The 18,015-nt window shown below is 37.5% G+C and overlaps 1 protein-coding gene and 1 pseudogene across 1 annotated transcript; one reads left to right on the top strand and one right to left on the bottom strand.

Annotated features, from left to right (window-relative positions):
• The first annotated feature begins 55 nt into the window (after positions 1 to 55).
• LOC127630903 (5-aminolevulinate synthase, erythroid-specific, mitochondrial-like) lies at positions 56 to 7,142 on the top strand. Its single transcript, XM_052108762.1, has 11 exons — positions 56 to 127; positions 1,009 to 1,170; positions 1,285 to 1,461; positions 2,475 to 2,552; positions 3,071 to 3,293; positions 3,415 to 3,599; positions 3,914 to 4,093; positions 4,608 to 4,772; positions 4,903 to 5,171; positions 5,878 to 6,040; positions 6,429 to 7,142. The coding sequence occupies exons 2-11, from the start codon at positions 1,020 to 1,022 to the stop codon at positions 6,590 to 6,592; spliced, it is 1,755 nt and encodes a 584-aa protein (XP_051964722.1). The 5' UTR covers positions 56 to 127; positions 1,009 to 1,019; the 3' UTR covers positions 6,593 to 7,142.
• An 82-nt stretch (positions 7,143 to 7,224) lies between these two features.
• Positions 7,225 to 12,599, bottom strand: LOC127630576 (chymotrypsin-C-like; annotated as a pseudogene).
• Positions 12,600 to 18,015: the final 5,416 nt, after the last annotated feature.

Raw genomic sequence — 18,015 nt, 5'->3', positions numbered from 1 at the left:
TCTCGTGTCTGATTGTGTCCCTCCTGTCACGCAAAATTCACAGTATCAGGGTGTGAACAGAATGAGGGGCTCAGTTCCTTCTCAGTCGCGTGCTGTTCAGAAGTTCGTCCTCAGTGCAGGTCAACAGGTAATATTTTAATTAGTACTTAAATATTTTAAGTTCATCTTTAAAGTTTGAACCATTGTATCAAACAATTATGTGCACGTATAATTAAATTATTAGATCAAATATATAATGCAACACTTGAAAGTTAGATGGGTTAATGTAGCTATCAATGGCATTTACTCCTTTATGGATGGTTCAGTCTCAACAAATAACTGCTCGGGGGTCGAGTCTCTTTGCTTTTATTTTATAGAATGTGTATTATCTGATCGTTTATGTGATGTGAATGTAACCTCAGACCACAGAAACAATCGGCAGGGAAACCACATGTTTTATCTTTATTCCACAACTAGACCTCTAAAATAAGTATGGGTTATTTTTTATTCAAATAGAAAAATGGCAACAAAAAAGGAGGGGCAATTAGACTTTATTTTTCATTTACCTTTCACATATTCACAACACAGCTTGTCAAACGTTGACCATTTTAATTATGCTTTATGGGCTGATACTTGTCGGCAAACTAAATCGAGCTTTTATCAGGGCGCATGACGTAAACTTCTAACTTGCGGAGAGCGTGAGTCTGCGCGCTCCAGATAACGCGTGATATCGACCGCGCCCAGGTGCTCGACGCGCCCATCGCACCGCAGCGCATCACAGAAGCAAAGCGAAGTTTGAAGTAGCCTAGCGTCATTTGAGAGTGTCTCGAAGGGACTGACATGTTAACATTATGTAACTGTTGCCAACATAATAATTATTGTAGTTGGACCTCTTATTAAATCTTAAGGAAATGCTTATTACACACTAAAACAAAAACGCTCATCTTTCATCATTTTGATCATGCACATAACATAAGCCACTAGTCATATTGTAATGTGTTACTAATCACCATTTGTCATTCTTTACAGCTGTTTAAATCATGTCTGTTTTTCTACATCACTGCCCATTCTTGAAGTCCACTCCAGGCCCTACTTTAAGGAATGTGGCTGCGTACCTTAGCTTGGCTGACCGATGTCCGATCATTGTCCGGAAGATCTCGGTAAAAGCCAGCCAGTCAGTGGAAGAAAATGGTAAATGTTGTGCCAGTTTAAAATGTAGTTTGTCTAACTGACAATGTCTGTATAGTGACACTTAACACTTAAGAAATATACACTTGCTTACATTTGTGTGCTCATTCTTTTCAGGCCTGCTTCCTCATAAGGAGCCAAAGCGACAGCTGGCCACAACAGCCACTCAGGTGGCGATATCCATGTCACAGAGCTGTCCATTCGTTTCTTCTAAGATTGGACTGGTTAAAGCCAATCCGCAATTGCAGGAGGATGTACAGTCAATTAAGGAAACAAGCAATCAAGGCACAACAGGTAAAAAATAAATAAAAAATACAGACACGTGAGGCCCAATTAATTAATTTCTAATGTTTTGATGAGTGTGTCAGTGCGGTTTGAAATGTGGATTAGTATAGGCTTTAAGTGTGGATATTATGTTTTCATATTATGAGAAATAATAGATTTTTTTTTTAAAATACTCACACTATAAAAAAAAAATAATAAAAAAAAATATATATATATATATATATATATATATATATATATATATATATATATATATATATATAATGAAAGAACTATTGATCGGGGAGGAAAAGTGTACTTGGTATAGCAATTATGCAGTACACCACACAAATGGACTAGGACTTCAAATGAACAAGCTTATTTTGGTGACATTTTGCAAACAGTGCTTACAGTAAATGTTTATATGTTGCTTAAGAGGCAGATATTGTTTAGCGGGTGTTTTGCAGAGCTCAATTGCCTTTATGTCTCTTTTTTCCACCACTGTGTAATTAGTTTGCTGCTGGAGAGGCTCTTTTGTCTGAGCAGTGCATCATGCAGCAATTTAAAGCCTTATTCATAATAACACACAGCTTGGAGAGAATTCTCCTCTCTGCAATTTACACAATTTATCTTTAATTTGAGAGACTCCTTAGCTGTGAATAGTAAGAAGATAATGGCTCAAAGAGTGCAGATGAAACAAACACTAGTCTTCAGGCAATCAAATTACAGATGAAACTCATACGTCAGTATGTGCACTAGAAAATAGCGTCTTATTTGAAAATTGTAGTTTCTCAGAAGAAATTATCCAATTTCTCTGGTTTTCATAGCTATGATGGTTTTGCTTGATTTCACAGCTTTTATAGGTTTGTTGTGATTTACTGAAAAATAATCAAGCACAACATTAAGGTTTGCACTGAAGGTGCTGCAATAACAATTACGTGGTTGTATTTTCAGTATTTTCAGTATTTCAAAAAAAAAAAAATAGCTAAAATAATTTATATTTTGTTTGAATAATTTCTCATATTCAACCACCTTTTCTCCAGGCATGATGAGCTCACTGTTCAGTGGCTTACAAAGTCATCACTCTATTGGTCCTACACACCTTCTCCGGGACAACATTGGTAATTTCAACCAACTTTATCTTGATGTTTTCTATCTTCCTTCCTTCCTTTCCTCTTCCTTCTTTCCTTCTTTTTTCTTCCTTTTTTCCATTCCTTTCTTCCTTCCTTCCTTCCTTCCCAGTATCACCTTATATGCATATTATGCATTCTGCATAGTGCACCAACTCCCTAGGGGAGCACCAGAAACCCCACCATCTGCCCTTACTCGCATGTTATATGTTATCCAAGGATCCGGTAACAGTCGCGGAACACAGTAGATCGCCTCGCGTTTGATTTTTCTCACCTCGCCTTTGCACCGTGCCCCTTACTAAACACCCCCCCATCATCAATTTTAGGCATCATTTTGGCCATCATTTTGTTCCTTCCTTCATTCTGTACTTCCTTTTTCTCTTCCTTCATTTTTAACTTCCTCTGCTATTCCTTTCTTTCTTTCTTTCTTTCTTTCTTTCTTTCTTGCTTGCTTGCTTGCTTGCTTGCTTACTGAGATGGTTGCCCAATTTGTTCTTTACATTTTACAGCCAGGCCAAGTTTCTACTACGATGACTTCTTCACACAGAAGATTGTGGAGAAGATGAATGACCATACCTATCGTGTCTTTAAGACGGTGAACCGTTTTGCTGAGGTTTTTCCCTTCGCTGAGGACTACTCTGTCCCAGGACGCATGGGCTCCCAGGTGTCTGTATGGTGCAGTAATGATTACCTGGGCATGAGTCGACATCCCTGCGTTGTCCAGGCAATTCAGTCAGTACAACATAACATAGCAGACAACAAAATGTATTGTATATAAATGTCATGAAGCTTATATATTTAGATTATTAAAACATTTGATTTAAAACAAGTTTCTGAATGTTTGGATTTGTAGAGAGGCTTTGGAAAAACATGGAGCAGGAGCAGGTGGCACACGGAATATTTCTGGGACAAGTAATTATCATGTGGCCCTGGAGAGTGAGCTAGCCCGTCTACACCAGAAAGATGGAGCACTAGTCTTCTCTTCCTGCTTTGTGGCCAATGATTCCACCCTCTTTACTATGGCAAAAATGCTCCCAGGTATCTAAGAAAGCAAACCATGCTTCCTCTGAATGAATGTATGATGAATAAATGTTTACTGTAATACTGATCATAGGGGTAATGACATAAACGGCGATTAAATTAAAAGCTATGTGCTTTCAAATGTAGAAAGCCACTAAAATGTACAATCATAATTGTGGAAAAGAGGCCTTCTAGGCCTATAAATCCTTGTGTGTTGTCATTGTGAGTCACCATAGACATATTTGTGAATATTAGAATTGTTCTTTTTGTCTGCAATAAGAATTTTTGTTTTATTATGATTCAAGAACCATAAATGTCTCCTCTCTGCACAGGCTGTGAGATCTACTCAGATATGGGCAATCATGCCTCCATGATCCAGGGCATCAGGAACAGTGGAGCCAAACGTTACATTTTCCGACACAATGACACCAATCACCTGGAGGAACTGCTAAGCCACTCCGATCCACTCACCCCCAAAATCGTGGCTTTTGAAACTGTGCATTCTATGGATGGTGAGTAAGGGAAGGACAACACAGAACTGATTCAAGGCAGTATTATAAGATGCAACTATTAAAATGAAGCAACTATATCTCTTGGTAGGTATCCTGTTTATTACAGATTATTGATGCAATCCAAAATGAAAATGTGTGACAAGAATTTAGTGAAACAAGAATTTTCCATTTAATTTCATTTGTCACTATTTCCATTAATACCAACATTTGCTTCACCCCAAAAATAAAAATTCTTGCATAATTTTAAAACTGTATGATTTTCCTTCTTCAGTGGAACACAAAAGAAGATGTTAGACAGAATGTTAGTCTCAGTCACCATTCACTTTTAATGTATAAAAAAAAAGAGGTAATGAAAGTGAATGGTCTCTGAGACTGTCAGTCCCTTACATTCTACCTTTTGTATTCCATGGAGGGTGAATAAACAATGACAGAATTTTTATTTTTGGTTGAACTAGCCCCTTAACACAAAGTGCTTTGCCTTGGGAAAGGATGAAAATCCCAATTTGTTTTTCAGGTGCCATTTGCCCTCTAGAAGAGCTGTGCGATGTAGCACACAAATATGGAGCTCTGACCTTTGTGGATGAGGTTCACGCTGTTGGGCTGTATGGGGCACATGGAGCAGGTGTGGGAGAGAGAGACAATGTCATGCATAAGATTGATATTGTCTCTGGAACTCTGGGTAAGATTCTTTACCTAATAAAAGCTTAAAACATAAACAAAGTCAGTTGCATAACATTACTGTCAGCCCTGTATTCTTTTCCTGATTCTATTTATAATTTTATTTGTTATATTATATGAAACATCTATAGGTAAGGCGTTTGGCTGTGTGGGTGGGTACATAGCTAGCACTGCCGCCCTGGTGGACACTGTGCGCTCCTACGCCGCAGGGTTTATCTTTACTACCTCCTTGCCTCCTATGGTACTTGCGGGGGCTCTGGAATCAGTACGTGTGCTGAAGAGCCCAGAGGGCCAAGCTTTGCGCAGAGCTCACCAGAGAAACGTCAAACACATGAGACAGCTGCTGCTGGATGCCGGACTGCCTGTAGTCAACTGCCCCAGTCACATCATTCCCATACGGGTCAGTGTCTGCACATGCCTGCAAAAGATTCTGAAGGCAAAATTACAAAACAAATCATGTTTAAATCGGAGATCACGTGCAATTTTAGTTACATTATTTTATAAGATATTCTTGACTTAGGCATGTCATGTATTGGTTTTCCGCAAAAATATTGCACATTCATGACCAGATTTTTGGCTCTAGGTTTAGACTTAGGTTCTGTGTAAATTAAATGTGGCATATGTAAGGAAGCAAGATCAATCACAATTCTCTATGCAAATAAATACAAGAAAGAAAACCAATTGCAATATGCAATATGAAAATATACATAGACATCATAGATGTCAACCTTCAATCTTTAATTTCTCAAAAAGTACAAAGTTTACAAAAAACTAAAATAGGTAGCACACCTAAGGCTGAAATGATCTACTGTACTAAACCAAATTTCAATGGATCCATCAAGCAGTTTGAGCTGAATTAATTGCAGAAGTTTAACAATTTGGGATAACCCTAGAATGTTTATGCCTGTGCCTTGCAAACACCGTAAACACTCAAGTTGGACTTTAAGTGTTTTGACTACATTTTGCACATAGTTTGACCCCATTAACCATAACCAAACTATAGCTTTTCAACCAGCTTTTTTCCTAAATGATTTGTGATAGATTTACAGTTTTAATTGTGATTTGGAGGAAGCCTGAATTTGCGCAAATATTAATGTTTATTACAGATTGGAAATGCAGCGAAAAACTCTGAAGTGTGTGATATTCTATTGGAGAGACACAACATCTATGTGCAGGCAATAAATTACCCAACAGTGCCCCGTGGAGAGGAGCTGCTGCGGCTGGCCCCTTCTCCTTTCCACAACCCTATTATGATGAACTACTTTGTTGGTGAGTGGTCAAGTACTAGTGAAAACCCCCTTTGGCTTCTGATCTGAGAGGTAGTGCTTTTCACAGTTTCAGAGTTTGTTCATGTCAAACAAAAAACTACAAGGAAGCAGAGAGGTCTTGTATCATCCTGAAGCAGCTAATTACATAACAAGTAAATAAATTGACATTAAATCATTGATTTCAATTGAAAAAATATATATATTGTGAGAAGAAAGAGCGTGGAGTGCAATGAGACAAGAAACTAGCACAGTGTATGAGACTGGTTGCTACTGACAACTGTCAAATACACAGTTTAGAGCCATGTAATAACATCTGGTTGCATTTCAGACTGATGATGAAATACCTTGGTATTTTTAATAATATTTTACTGGTAATTTGTGTTGGACAGAGAAACTGTTGGATGTCTGGCAGGAGGTCGGACTACCACTGAATGGACCAGCGATGGCCTCTTGTACCTTCTGTGATCGCCCACTCCACTTTGACCTCATGAGTGAGTGGGAGAAGTCATATTTTGGTAACATGGAGCCCAGGTACATCACTGTGGCTGCTTAGTAAGTCAACCAGTCAGCAGACCAAGATGATGACGAGCTGTTAGATCAGATTTCTCAACTCCTCGAAACTCAAACATCCAGTTCCAAACCAGATTATCTTTCATTGAATCTAAAATAAATGTGGAGGGTGCTCAAAAATGTCATAAATTATTTTAAGCACTGTTTGTGGCAATGTGAAATGTTGCTGTTTTGTTTGCTGTGATTGTTATTAATAATGCAAGGAAAATATTTTTTATGTATTTGCGTAAATGTACCACTAAATTATAGTTATTAACAAATTGGCTTAATTACACAGTGTGTCCCCTCTGCATGACAACAAACCTGCACATGGGCACTTTTTGGTTGGTAATTATTACTACCCCCCCCCGATGCAAGAAAATCATATCTGGGATGGCAGGAGGGCATATGATGAGTGCATTTTAATTTTGGGTGAACTATCTCTTTAAAAACAGCTTACACTGAAATTGTGCCACATGTTATATTGGTGTTTTGGACCATTTTATTTTCCTATTAAAATGTATGTATTTAGAAATTCAATAAACTTTCTCTGTCCCTACTACAAAACATGAGATTATGTTTATGATTAAGAAATGTTGGCCAAATTCAAAGTACAAGGCTGTTTATCATTCAAATTTAGGTGGGATCTGAGACTGGATATGACTTGAAATGTACCTTGCTGATCCAGTTAATGTAGGTGCTCACACGAGTGAAAACAGTGGGCTTCTTTTAGTAATTGCTGCTCAGGCCTGAACCAAAGCTCACAATACCATGGACCTCCCAAGCTCCATCGTTACCCTTACAGTTCAGAGGGCCACCTGTGTCACCCTGTGTCATGTGACATACAGTATAGCAATTCAGATATTTTATATGATTTAAAGATGATTCTATGAAGCCTAAAGACTTCTTTAACGGAACTACACTACGGATCCAAAACTTTCTTTTAGAAAAACATTCTGTTAAAGCTCAGAATAGTTATTGGATGAGTCTCATGAAACCTTTCAAAAAATGCCCGGTCATACTCCACCATAAAAAAAAGAATAAAGAAATCATAGCCTACAGTTTGCACCATTGAGATTGTGACATAGTTTTCAAGACAATTAAGTAAGCATATTTTGTCCCCTAATTCTCAAATACAACCTTACGTTTACAAAGATTTTTTATTTTTTCAAAATGAAAGGCATTATGACATCACTGTTAAATAATAATTTTAATAATTGGCCATTGTTTTCACATTACAGTAATATCACAATGTGAAAAATCTTGATGGTCTTATTTGCAAAATATAATTCCTTTTCTTTTAAAAAATGTTTTGACAGATTTCATGAGATTCACCCTATTTTTCTAATCATAAATTTACATATATTCAAAATATTCTTGTTCAAATTATTTGCAACCATTGACCAAGTATTACCTTTAAACATGAGCTTTCATCACACTCAGTTCATATTCTTAATAAATAAATGTCCTTACATTACATCTAGCCACAACACCGTCTCCACCAGAGCAGACCATGGTCTGTGTGACCTTAGAGCCCCACAAGTAAAACCTTGAGCAAGTGGGATAATCCACCACAGGCAGCTGAGCCTGCTGCAGGTTATCAGCAATGGGACAATTGGCTAGTTGTTAACAATTGGTGCTGATTATCGTACTGATTCATTTAGCAGTGTATTAGATAAAACATACTGAAATGAAATCAGGTCTGTATGGATCAGAGGAAAATTAAATTCAATGCTGGAAGAAATAAAAAACACACCGGGTTACAAAAGTCTGGGTCTAGCTTTGAGAATGCTTCTATTTAGCATTTTTTGAATTTAATACAGTATTTGCTTTACAAATTATATTATCAACATACCAATTTGGAAAAGGTTGAATTTAAACTTAGAATGAATTTGAGAATTTCTTAATGCACCCTTTTTGCTTTAATACAGCAAGCACTCACTCTGGCATTGACTTAAGAAGTTTTTGCAAAACCTCTGAATCCATGTTTTTCCAGCATGATTTGAGAAGGTTCCAAAGAGCATTGCATGTGATCAGTGGAGGCAAGGAAATCTGACCTTTTGTTGAAAGGAGTTCACATGGTCAATGTCAGAAATTATTAGTGACCTAGAATCTTATTTCAAATTCATTTCAAATCAACATTTCTCTAATTAGAATTTTTCTGTGTATTTCCAGGTTTAAATAAGATTTTAAAGACAGATTTGCAAAGTGCACCCCACTGTAGCTACTCCCGATGAGTGGATTTTATATATTTTTTTTGCTGCCTGTAGGCAATTATTGTAAGTTTAGCAGCACAATGCCACCAACCTGATCCATAATCACAAGCATTACTTACTGTAGAGGCGTCCCCAACCAGTGACATAGCAGGGTGCATTGTTCCACAGGAAGACATGCAGGTGCGATTTTGTCACTTGGGGTTATTAGAGTCTGCAGTTTGATCAGGGATCGCTACTGCAGTCCAGAAACAAAACAAGTATTGGAGTGGTGGTGGTGTAGTGGTCTAAGCACATAACTGGTAATCTGGTAATCAGAAGGACGTTGGTTCAAGCCCCACAGCCACCACCATTGTGTCCTTGAGCAAGGCACTTAACTCCAGATTGCTCCAGGGGGATTGTCCCTGTAATAAGTGAACTGTAAGGCGCTTTGGATAAAAGCGTCTGCCAAAAAAAAAAAAAAAAGTATTAGTTCATTAGATTCATTACAATCTTAAAAACATTCATTTAAGACTCTTGGCCCTCATACCGGATAGTGAAGACATTTCAACCCTCATGGACAATGATCTTGCCAGAGGGAATGGCGACCTTCCTCTTCCTTCAGGTTATGTTTACCCAGATACACTCTGTAAGTTCAGCTGCTGCTGCAGGGCCACAAGGGGAAGACAAAGCAATTCAGAAACACTTGCCAGGACACAAATAGAAAGGGATTATCAACAATCCACTTACATTTTAAGTCAAAAGTTCACATACACTTAGATTGAAAAAATTTAATTTTTTAAGCACTCCACATATTTAATATTAGCAAACTATTGTTTTGGCAAGTCATTTAGGACATCTACTTTGTGCATGACAGGAATAATGTTTCAAACAATTGTTTACAAACAGATTGTTTCACTTTTAGTTGACTATATCACATTTCCAGTGGGTCAGAAGTTTAAATACACAAGTTAACTGTGCCTTTAAACAGCTTGGAAAATTTCAGAAAATGATGTCAAGCCTTTAGACAATTAGCCAATAAGCTTCTGATTGGAGGATTACTGAATTGGAGGTGTACCTGTGGATGTATTTAGTTTGTTGTGAAAAGTGCAAATCAATCCTAGAACAACAGCAAAGGACCTTGTGAAGATGCTGAAGGAAACAGGACGACAAGTATCTATATACTCAATAAAACAAGTTCTGCATTGACATAACCTGAAAGGCTGCTCAGCCAGGAAGAAGCCAATGCTCCACAACCACTATAAAAAAGCCAGACTACAGTTTGCAAGTGTACATGGGGACAAAGATCTTACTTTCTGGAGAAATTTCCTCTGGTCTGATGAAACAAAAATGTAACTTTTTGGCCATAATGACCATCGTTATGTTTTGAGGAAAAAGGGTGAGGCTTGCAAGCCGAAGAACACCATGACGCATGGGGGTGGTAGCATCATGTTGTGGGGGTGCTTTGGTACAAGAGGGACTGGTACACTTCACAAAATAGATGGCATCATGAGGAAAGAAAATTATATGGATATATTGAAGCAACATCTCAAGACATCAGCCATGAAATTAAAGCTCAGTCACAAATGGGTCTTCCAAATGGACAGTGACACCAAGCATACCTCCAAAGTTGTAGCAAAACGGCTGAAGGACAACAAAATCAAGGTATTGGAGTGGCCATTACAAAGCCCTGTCATCAATCTGATTGAGAATTTGTGGCCAGAACTGAAAAAGTATGTGCGAGCAATGAGGCCTACATACCTGACTCAGTTACACCAGTTCTATCTGGAGAACTGGAAAAAGTTAAACAATTACAAAATTCTAACAAAGTGTATGTAAGCTTCTGACCCACTGGTAATGTGATGAAAGAAAATAAAGCTTAAATAAATAATTCTCTCTACTATTTATTCTGACATTTCACATTATTAAAATAAAGTAGTGATCCTAACTGACCTAAGACAGGGAATGTTTTCTTCGATTAAATGCCAGGAATTATGAAAAACTTATATTTGGCTAATGTGTATGTACCACTGGCCCCTTCTGACTTCTGGCAGTACATTGGTACAGCAATGGCCTCAAATGGTAATTTAATGGTACTTGATTATTCAATGAATCAAAATGGTATTCCAATGTAAGCTACTTCATAGAATATCATGGTATCATCATGGTACATGTCCCAAAAAAATCAATCAATCAATCAATCAATCAATCAATCAATCAATCAATCAATCAATCAATCAATCAATCAATCAATCAATCAATCAATCAATCAATCAATCAATCAATCAATCAATCAACCTGTTTGTCTGTCTATCCTCAACATCCCTCAAATAGTTGGAGATGCATAAAAATGCATAGAGGCAACAAACTGGTTCTGACTTTTATGTGGACTAAAGCAAGACTAACTGATTCAGTTAGCTGCTTTAAGAACACACTCATTGGAAATGAGGGTGCCTCCGCAAGTGTGACCCCAATTACTACCACTGCTGTACTAAAGGGAGGTCTAATAACAGAACAGGCATCAGTTATCATTCCCTGTGCTGGCAAGTAGGCAAACATCAACATAATTCATTGTAAACAAGTAGATAATGTTTGAACTAAGACACCTGCACAAGATGCCCTAAGATTATGACATTTGTTTGATTAAATTTGCTTGTCTAGATGGAAATTCAAATAATCCTAACAATATATTTAATTACAAATAAATAAATAAAATTATTGAATTTTAATCTACCTGCCATGGCCCTCTGTCTGGACCCATATCCTCACCCCCATTACCCTCATCAAACAGGGGGGATATGTGGGCAGCCCACATCCGTAAACAGAGGAATAAAATAACAAAATGATGTAGTCCACTTATATGTTTGTTATCATAGCAAAAAATATTACTGTTAATAATTTAAAATTATTATTAATAGTAAAAGTAGTATAATTGTTATAACTGTTAATTTAAAGGTGTTTTATTTATGCTTATTCATAATTATGTGACTCTCCCAATGTTTATCAGAAATCAAAAAATTGTGTTTATATACTGACCAGTTCACACTCAAAATATTAAGCAATTCTTTGGAATGTCTTTGACAGCTTATGGAAAAACAAATAAGAGACCCATACAGCCCCGGTTGGGAGCTCTTTGGATACAATTTACAATATTCCTAGTATATAATCTGTACACATTTAAAGAATATAATCTAATCAATTAAAAATAATGTTACTCTTACTGAACTTGTGTTGTAGGTTTGTCATGTTATCACATTTTGTTTTATTGCAGAACTGCCTTTTATTGTTTTTATTTTTATTTGTACCAACAATATGTATACTTCAAGCTTGACTCATTACATATTTTTAGAATTTGTCACAAATTTATATGAATCCAAAACTCAGGGCTGCCACAGAACACTCTACTTAAAATACATAAAATTCTATCAGTATTTTATAAGGCATTCAATTCTTGATTGTGTGCCTAAAATAAATAAATAAATTGCCTTGCCCTGCATTCATAGAGGATGAGTCCCAGAGGAAAGATGATGTGATCATGGCCCTTAAGAAGGAAGTGTCGGGTCTCAAGCTCCAGCTCTCTCAGAGCAAGCAGGCTCATCCAGAGGTCACGCACAGATTCTGCTGCCTGGAGAGTGACATCAAAGTGAAAAAAGATAATGTATAACAGCTAAAAGAGCAGGTGTGGTTAAGGTTTCTTTGTTTTTAGTTCTACCTATCTGTCTAGCTTAAGAATGCTGTGTTATGTCACTTGTCCAGTGGCCTAATGAATAAGGCATCAGCCTCTGGGCATTATGTGTGTTCAAGTCTCACCTGGGCCATTGTTGAAGGAGATGGTGAGTAAACAGAGGAATGCCTCTGCTTATGGAAGCATTCAGTAGTCAAATACAAGCAGCTTTTTCATGTTATTAAATAGAGTTTTCATTCAACAGAATTCATAGTGCACTACAATAGAAAGTTAATCCAGGTTTAAGAGACATAATTCTGCCGGAGAACTTAATTTTGTGACATAAACACATATTCCTCAAAGAGATGATCCAAATGGGACTTGAACCCACAATTACATAAAAAAAAACCCAGTAACATATTAACAAATTAGTTTGATGTGCTAATTATTATATTGATGTCACATTGTTTGTGTACATTATATGTATGGCCCTTATGATGCTTTAGCTTCAGAAATGTTCTGGAGAGATGCTTAGACAGGCCATGACAGAGAGAGACCTGAAGGTCAGAAGTCTCTCAGAACAGCTAAATAAACGAAATGAAATGAAAATAACTAATCTACAGGTATGAGGATGACATATGTGGTTAAACCTCACAAAAACTGTCAATAAATGTTTGGGTCATATTTAACGTGCCAAAAAAATAATGCTACATTTGTAAAGTACAACTGTATAAAACGTGATAGTATTTATTTTACTGCCTAAAATTTATGGTGATTTTAATTTAAAAAATTGTGTTTGGACAGGATCATTTTCTAACTGTATTACAGTCCTTTTTGTAATCCTTTACTGTATTTCTATGTCTGATCCAGCATTGGTAAGCAGTTTGCAGAGAGATCTAACCTCTAAGATGAAGATGAGAAACTGGCTCTTAAACTGGCTGCTGGGGTGGACAAGCTCAGACAAGATGTGAGACATATAGTTGCCAAGCTCACAAACGCAGCCACTGAGATCTGTAGATCAGAGCTTGTGTTTTAATGACTCTGTTTTACTTGTTTCTACAGGTCTGCTTTTTCATACTCACAAAAAGATAACGGTTTCTTTCTTTTAATATTGTTTTTAAAGTTGAAAGAGACACAGAAGCATCAAGATGAGCTTCTTGCCAGGAAAAGTGATGTAGAATCCCTGAAGAAAGTGAGCAATTTTATTCTCACTCACACTTAATCCTGATGTTTGCACAGTCATATAAATATACATCTTCTTACACACTACAACCCAGGTGGGACTTGAAACCGCAGTCCAGACAGTAGCAGCTAATTAAATCTTGTATCATGTTCTCCATTTGTCCATTATGCTGAAGGAACAGGCCTCTTTGCTGACAGAGATGGACAGACTGAAGCAGCTCCACCAGCAGACACAGCAGAGAGAACAGACAGTCCAAGCCGATCTCAAAACAGACACGGTTAAGTGTGACTGAGCTCAAGACAGCTTGGTATGGCATATAACGTTTCTGAATTTCTTCAAAGTTTGACAGTTTTCACAAGCAAGGCTGCACATCTCAAATCTGACAAAGAATCAGACCAACAGGTAAGGAATATATAAAGGGTGAGCTACAGTATATCATAGATTTCATTTAAGTGGTTGAGGTACTGCCTTGCTGGCAAAAAAGTTAAAAGAAAGCTGCTTTGCTGGTCTAGCTGATCTCCCAGTTCAGCCAAGATGGTGGACAGTTGGATTAACTGACAAATACACCAAACCCCTCTTAAAACATGCGTAACAGACCAGCCTGACCAGGTTGGGAGTGAAGCTTGGACCAGCAAACCATATTAGGCTTTTTTCAGCAGTGTTATTTCAAATTATTTCCTTTGATACTTTGCTTTGTATTTTGTTTTGGAGGTGTTGGACTGTTAATCAGATCTTATGGAACAGATGGAGATGTACAAAACCAAAGCGCATGTGTGTGAGAAGAAACACAAAGAGAAAACTGAGAGACAGAGGAAAATGTCAGAAGAGACCTAGAAATTCAGAGCCAGACTAGAGGAATGTGAGGTATTAGTTGGCGGTACTGTTAAATTGTAAACTTGATTATGCTTTGTAGATCAAGCAAATGTAACATTGGTAAATTAATTTGTAAACTGAATTTTTTTTAAGTTTCAGTAACATCAATGCACAATAGTTTCTTCCGTTAGATATTGTCTCATTGCATTTATATGCAGTCGTGTACAGAATACATGCATGGCGGAATGCAGATGAAAATATCTTTGCTGCAGGGCATGAGTTTGAGTCCTGTGCTCAGCTGGGTTCAGGTGCATTCGCTCTCTATCTTTAATCTGCTACACACACTATTGAATAAAACTGCTCAGAGGATTCAGACAGCAGGGGTAGATGTGCCAGGAAAGACTGGGGGTAAGAGAAAGAGAAAAACATCAGTTAATGTATTAGGTATCATTAAAAATTAACAATATTATTTCATGTTTAACAGTTCATGTTACAACAATGTATACAACTTTTAAGATGCATTATTATATTAACAATTTTCATGAATAAAGATTATTAAATGCATGATTTATTGTTAGATAATATTTGCTATTGCATTAATTAATGTTAACTGTTATGACCCATCTAGGACTAAACAGAATCAGCTTTATTGCCAAGTATGCTTACACATACAAGGAATTTGTCTCTGTGACAGGAGCTTCTAGTGCACAACAATACAAAAACAGCAGCTAGAAATATATAATAATAAACAATAAATATACACATATGTACAGACATACATACACACATACATAGTGCAATTCTAATACAAATCTGTTGTGTACAGTGCAATTTTAAAGTTTTCAGAGGAATGACATGGCAGAAATGGCAGAAGAGGTAGATGTGTTGGATAAATATAAAAAAAGACTAAACTGTGTATTGCACATAATTATTGCTCAATGGGGCAATTTTAACTGTTCATGAGATGGATAGCCTGAGGGAAAAAAAACAACCAAGAATCCTCTCAGCGGACCGAACTGTCCATTGTAGTCTTCTGATGTCTGATTTCATAGCTGAACCAAATCAGACAGTTATTGTAGTACAGAGGACAGACTCAATGACTGCTGAGTAGAACTGTATCAACATCACCTGTGGCAGGTTGAACTTCCTCAGCTGGCGAAGGAAGTCCAACCTCTGCTGGGCCTTTTTCACAATGGAGTCAATGGGTGTCACCCACTTCAGGTCTTGTGAGATGGTAGTGCCCAGGAACATGAATTACTCCACTGCTGCCACAGTGCTGTTTAGAATGGTTTTGAGCGTGTTCAGCTCAAGGACGTTCAGCCTCCTATCTGTATGCAGACTCATCATCATCTCGGATGAGGCCAGTGACAGTGGTGTCATCTGCAAACTTCAGGAGCTTGACAGAGGGGTACTTGGCGATGCAGTCATTGGTGTAGAGGTAGAAGAGTAGTAGGGAGAGCACACATCCCTGGGGGGCACCAGTGCTGCTTGTAGTGAATTTGTAGCTGATTGAGGTGCTGGAAGCGAATTTCTCCTGTCTCACAAGCTGCTGCCTGTCTGTCAGAAAGCTGGTGATCCACTGACAGATAGACATGGGAACAGAGTTGGTGTAGTTTGTTCTGGAGTATAGTAGGGATGATGGTGTTGAAAGCCAAACTGAAATTCTCAAAAAGGATCCTTGCATGTGTCCCTGGTCTGTCCAGATGTGCAGGATATGAAGCAATCCCATGTTGACTGCATAATACACAGACCTGTTTGCTCGATAAGCAAATTGAAGGGGATCCAGAAAGGGTCCAGTGATGTTCTTCAGGTGGGTTAACACCAGTCTCTCAAAAGATTTCATGACCACAGACGTCAGAGGATAGGGATAATGATTGATCATTTGAAGCAGCATGGGACTACACATTGATCCAGTGATCTATGGAAGATCTGTGTGAAGATTTGTAAGGACACATCACAACGGTGACACCGCAAGAAGTGTAATCCACAAATCTGAATTAATTTAAAATGTATGTTGAAAAGAAAGGAAGCTAAGACTTTGGAGATGTGAATGGCCAAAACAATAAACAAAACATTCTAACTCCCCCAAATAAGATATACATTTCCTAATCAAGACAAGAAAATCTAAACAAAATACAGACAACTTCCCTATTCCCTTAACTAAATATAAACAAGAGAAAATCATTACAAAGATAAAGAAAAGGCCTTTATCTTCTACAGCTTCCTATTTAAGGTTAACTAGAATCACACAAGAGCTATAACTCACTAGCCATCACAATTGTCTATCACAAAGTTGACACACATTTCAACTCTGGTAACACATTAGCTCACACTTTAACAACAATAAATTAAATATGGGTTTAACCACTATCAGCAACAACCACTACACACAAAAGAAAAGATTCACAAATAGGCATGACAATCCAGATTACACCCAGCCATGGGAGCACTCCTCTCCTGGTCTTCTGAGTGGCAAGCTCCATTTAATTAGACCAGACTCTCTGACATGCAGCAATCACAGGGAGTAGCTGATTCCACGGCAGCCCAATCCTGTGAAAGGGGAGGCGAGAAAAAAATACAAAGAACAGGGAGAGACAACAACAATACAGCGCTGCCTGCTGCACAATATGTCAGAGAATGAAACAACATATACAAATTATTTTGATAATTTTGTATTTACTCTGTGAGGAAAAATTTCTGAAAAGCAGAAAACTAGTTTAATGTGCTCATGCTTTCATTGATCTTTAAAGAATCAGGTGCCTTACAGCTTTTGTGCCAGGAGCACAAGCACAACCTATCAGAGCTCAGGAATCTGAAGGAATAGCAACAAAGCATTTCACAAATATTTCAAAATGAGATTAAGATATCCACTAAATGGATAAAAATGTCTTTCTTTGCTGTGCTAAAGTCAGAGACACACAGACAGTCAAATTTCACTCCAGACCTTCTGAGGGGATTGTCTCAATTAGATTGTCATTCAAAATTTTCAATTTGTGTTATTATAACAGAAACACATCCTAGTAAAAATATAATTACTATATCCATGACAGTGTTTCAGACAAATGGACCCCTTCCTGAACAGAATTAAGTACTATATATAATTGACTGAATTTAGATGATGTCTCCCCTATCTTTTGATTGGTTAATGCTGCAGGGTGCATATAGACAGTGTTTTGAAAAACACACTGATGAGGCAGCTGATCTATAGTCAGTTAAACAAACAAGTTTAAAATAATTCATGTAATTGAATTCATACCCTGAATTTGCCGAATTTCAAATGTAAATGACCTAATCTCCCTTCAAACAGTGTATCTCTATGCTGGAGCAGCTTTTGTAACCTATCTGTTTTCTGAGTTTTTAGTGTACCATCCAGGCACTTTCTTGTACAGCATTTTCAAGGATCTGTCCTTATTGACACGGTTTCCTTCCAAGGATGCCTTGCACAGGGAAATGGAGACACACATGTCTGAGTGGCAAGCCAAGATAGACGAAGCCAAGGTATGAGAGGCAGAGCTGAAGGAAAAACTGCATGAATTATAACTTCGAGAGAATGAGAGGAATGAGATAATGAAGGA

The sequence above is a fragment of the Xyrauchen texanus genome, chromosome 37 (assembly GCF_025860055.1).
Source record: "Xyrauchen texanus isolate HMW12.3.18 chromosome 37, RBS_HiC_50CHRs, whole genome shotgun sequence".
Lineage (NCBI taxonomy): Eukaryota > Metazoa > Chordata > Actinopteri > Cypriniformes > Catostomidae > Xyrauchen > Xyrauchen texanus.
Note: the sequence above shows the minus strand (reverse complement) of the source record. Positions and strands in the feature narration are given on the sequence as shown.

What these genes read in the sequence shown, in the direction of transcription:
- LOC127630903 (XM_052108762.1), top strand. Translation starts at nt 1,020, where the DNA reads ATGTCTGTTTTTCTACATCACTGCCCATTCTTGAAGTCCACTCCAGGC. An exon ending in AAGCAATCAAGGCACAACAG is followed by an intron (nt 1,462 to 2,474) that starts GTAAAAAATAAA and finishes CCTTTTCTCCAG; the next exon opens with GCATGATGAGCTCACTGTTC. An exon ending in GTCACATCATTCCCATACGG is followed by an intron (nt 5,172 to 5,877) that starts GTCAGTGTCTGC and finishes TGTTTATTACAG; the next exon opens with ATTGGAAATGCAGCGAAAAA.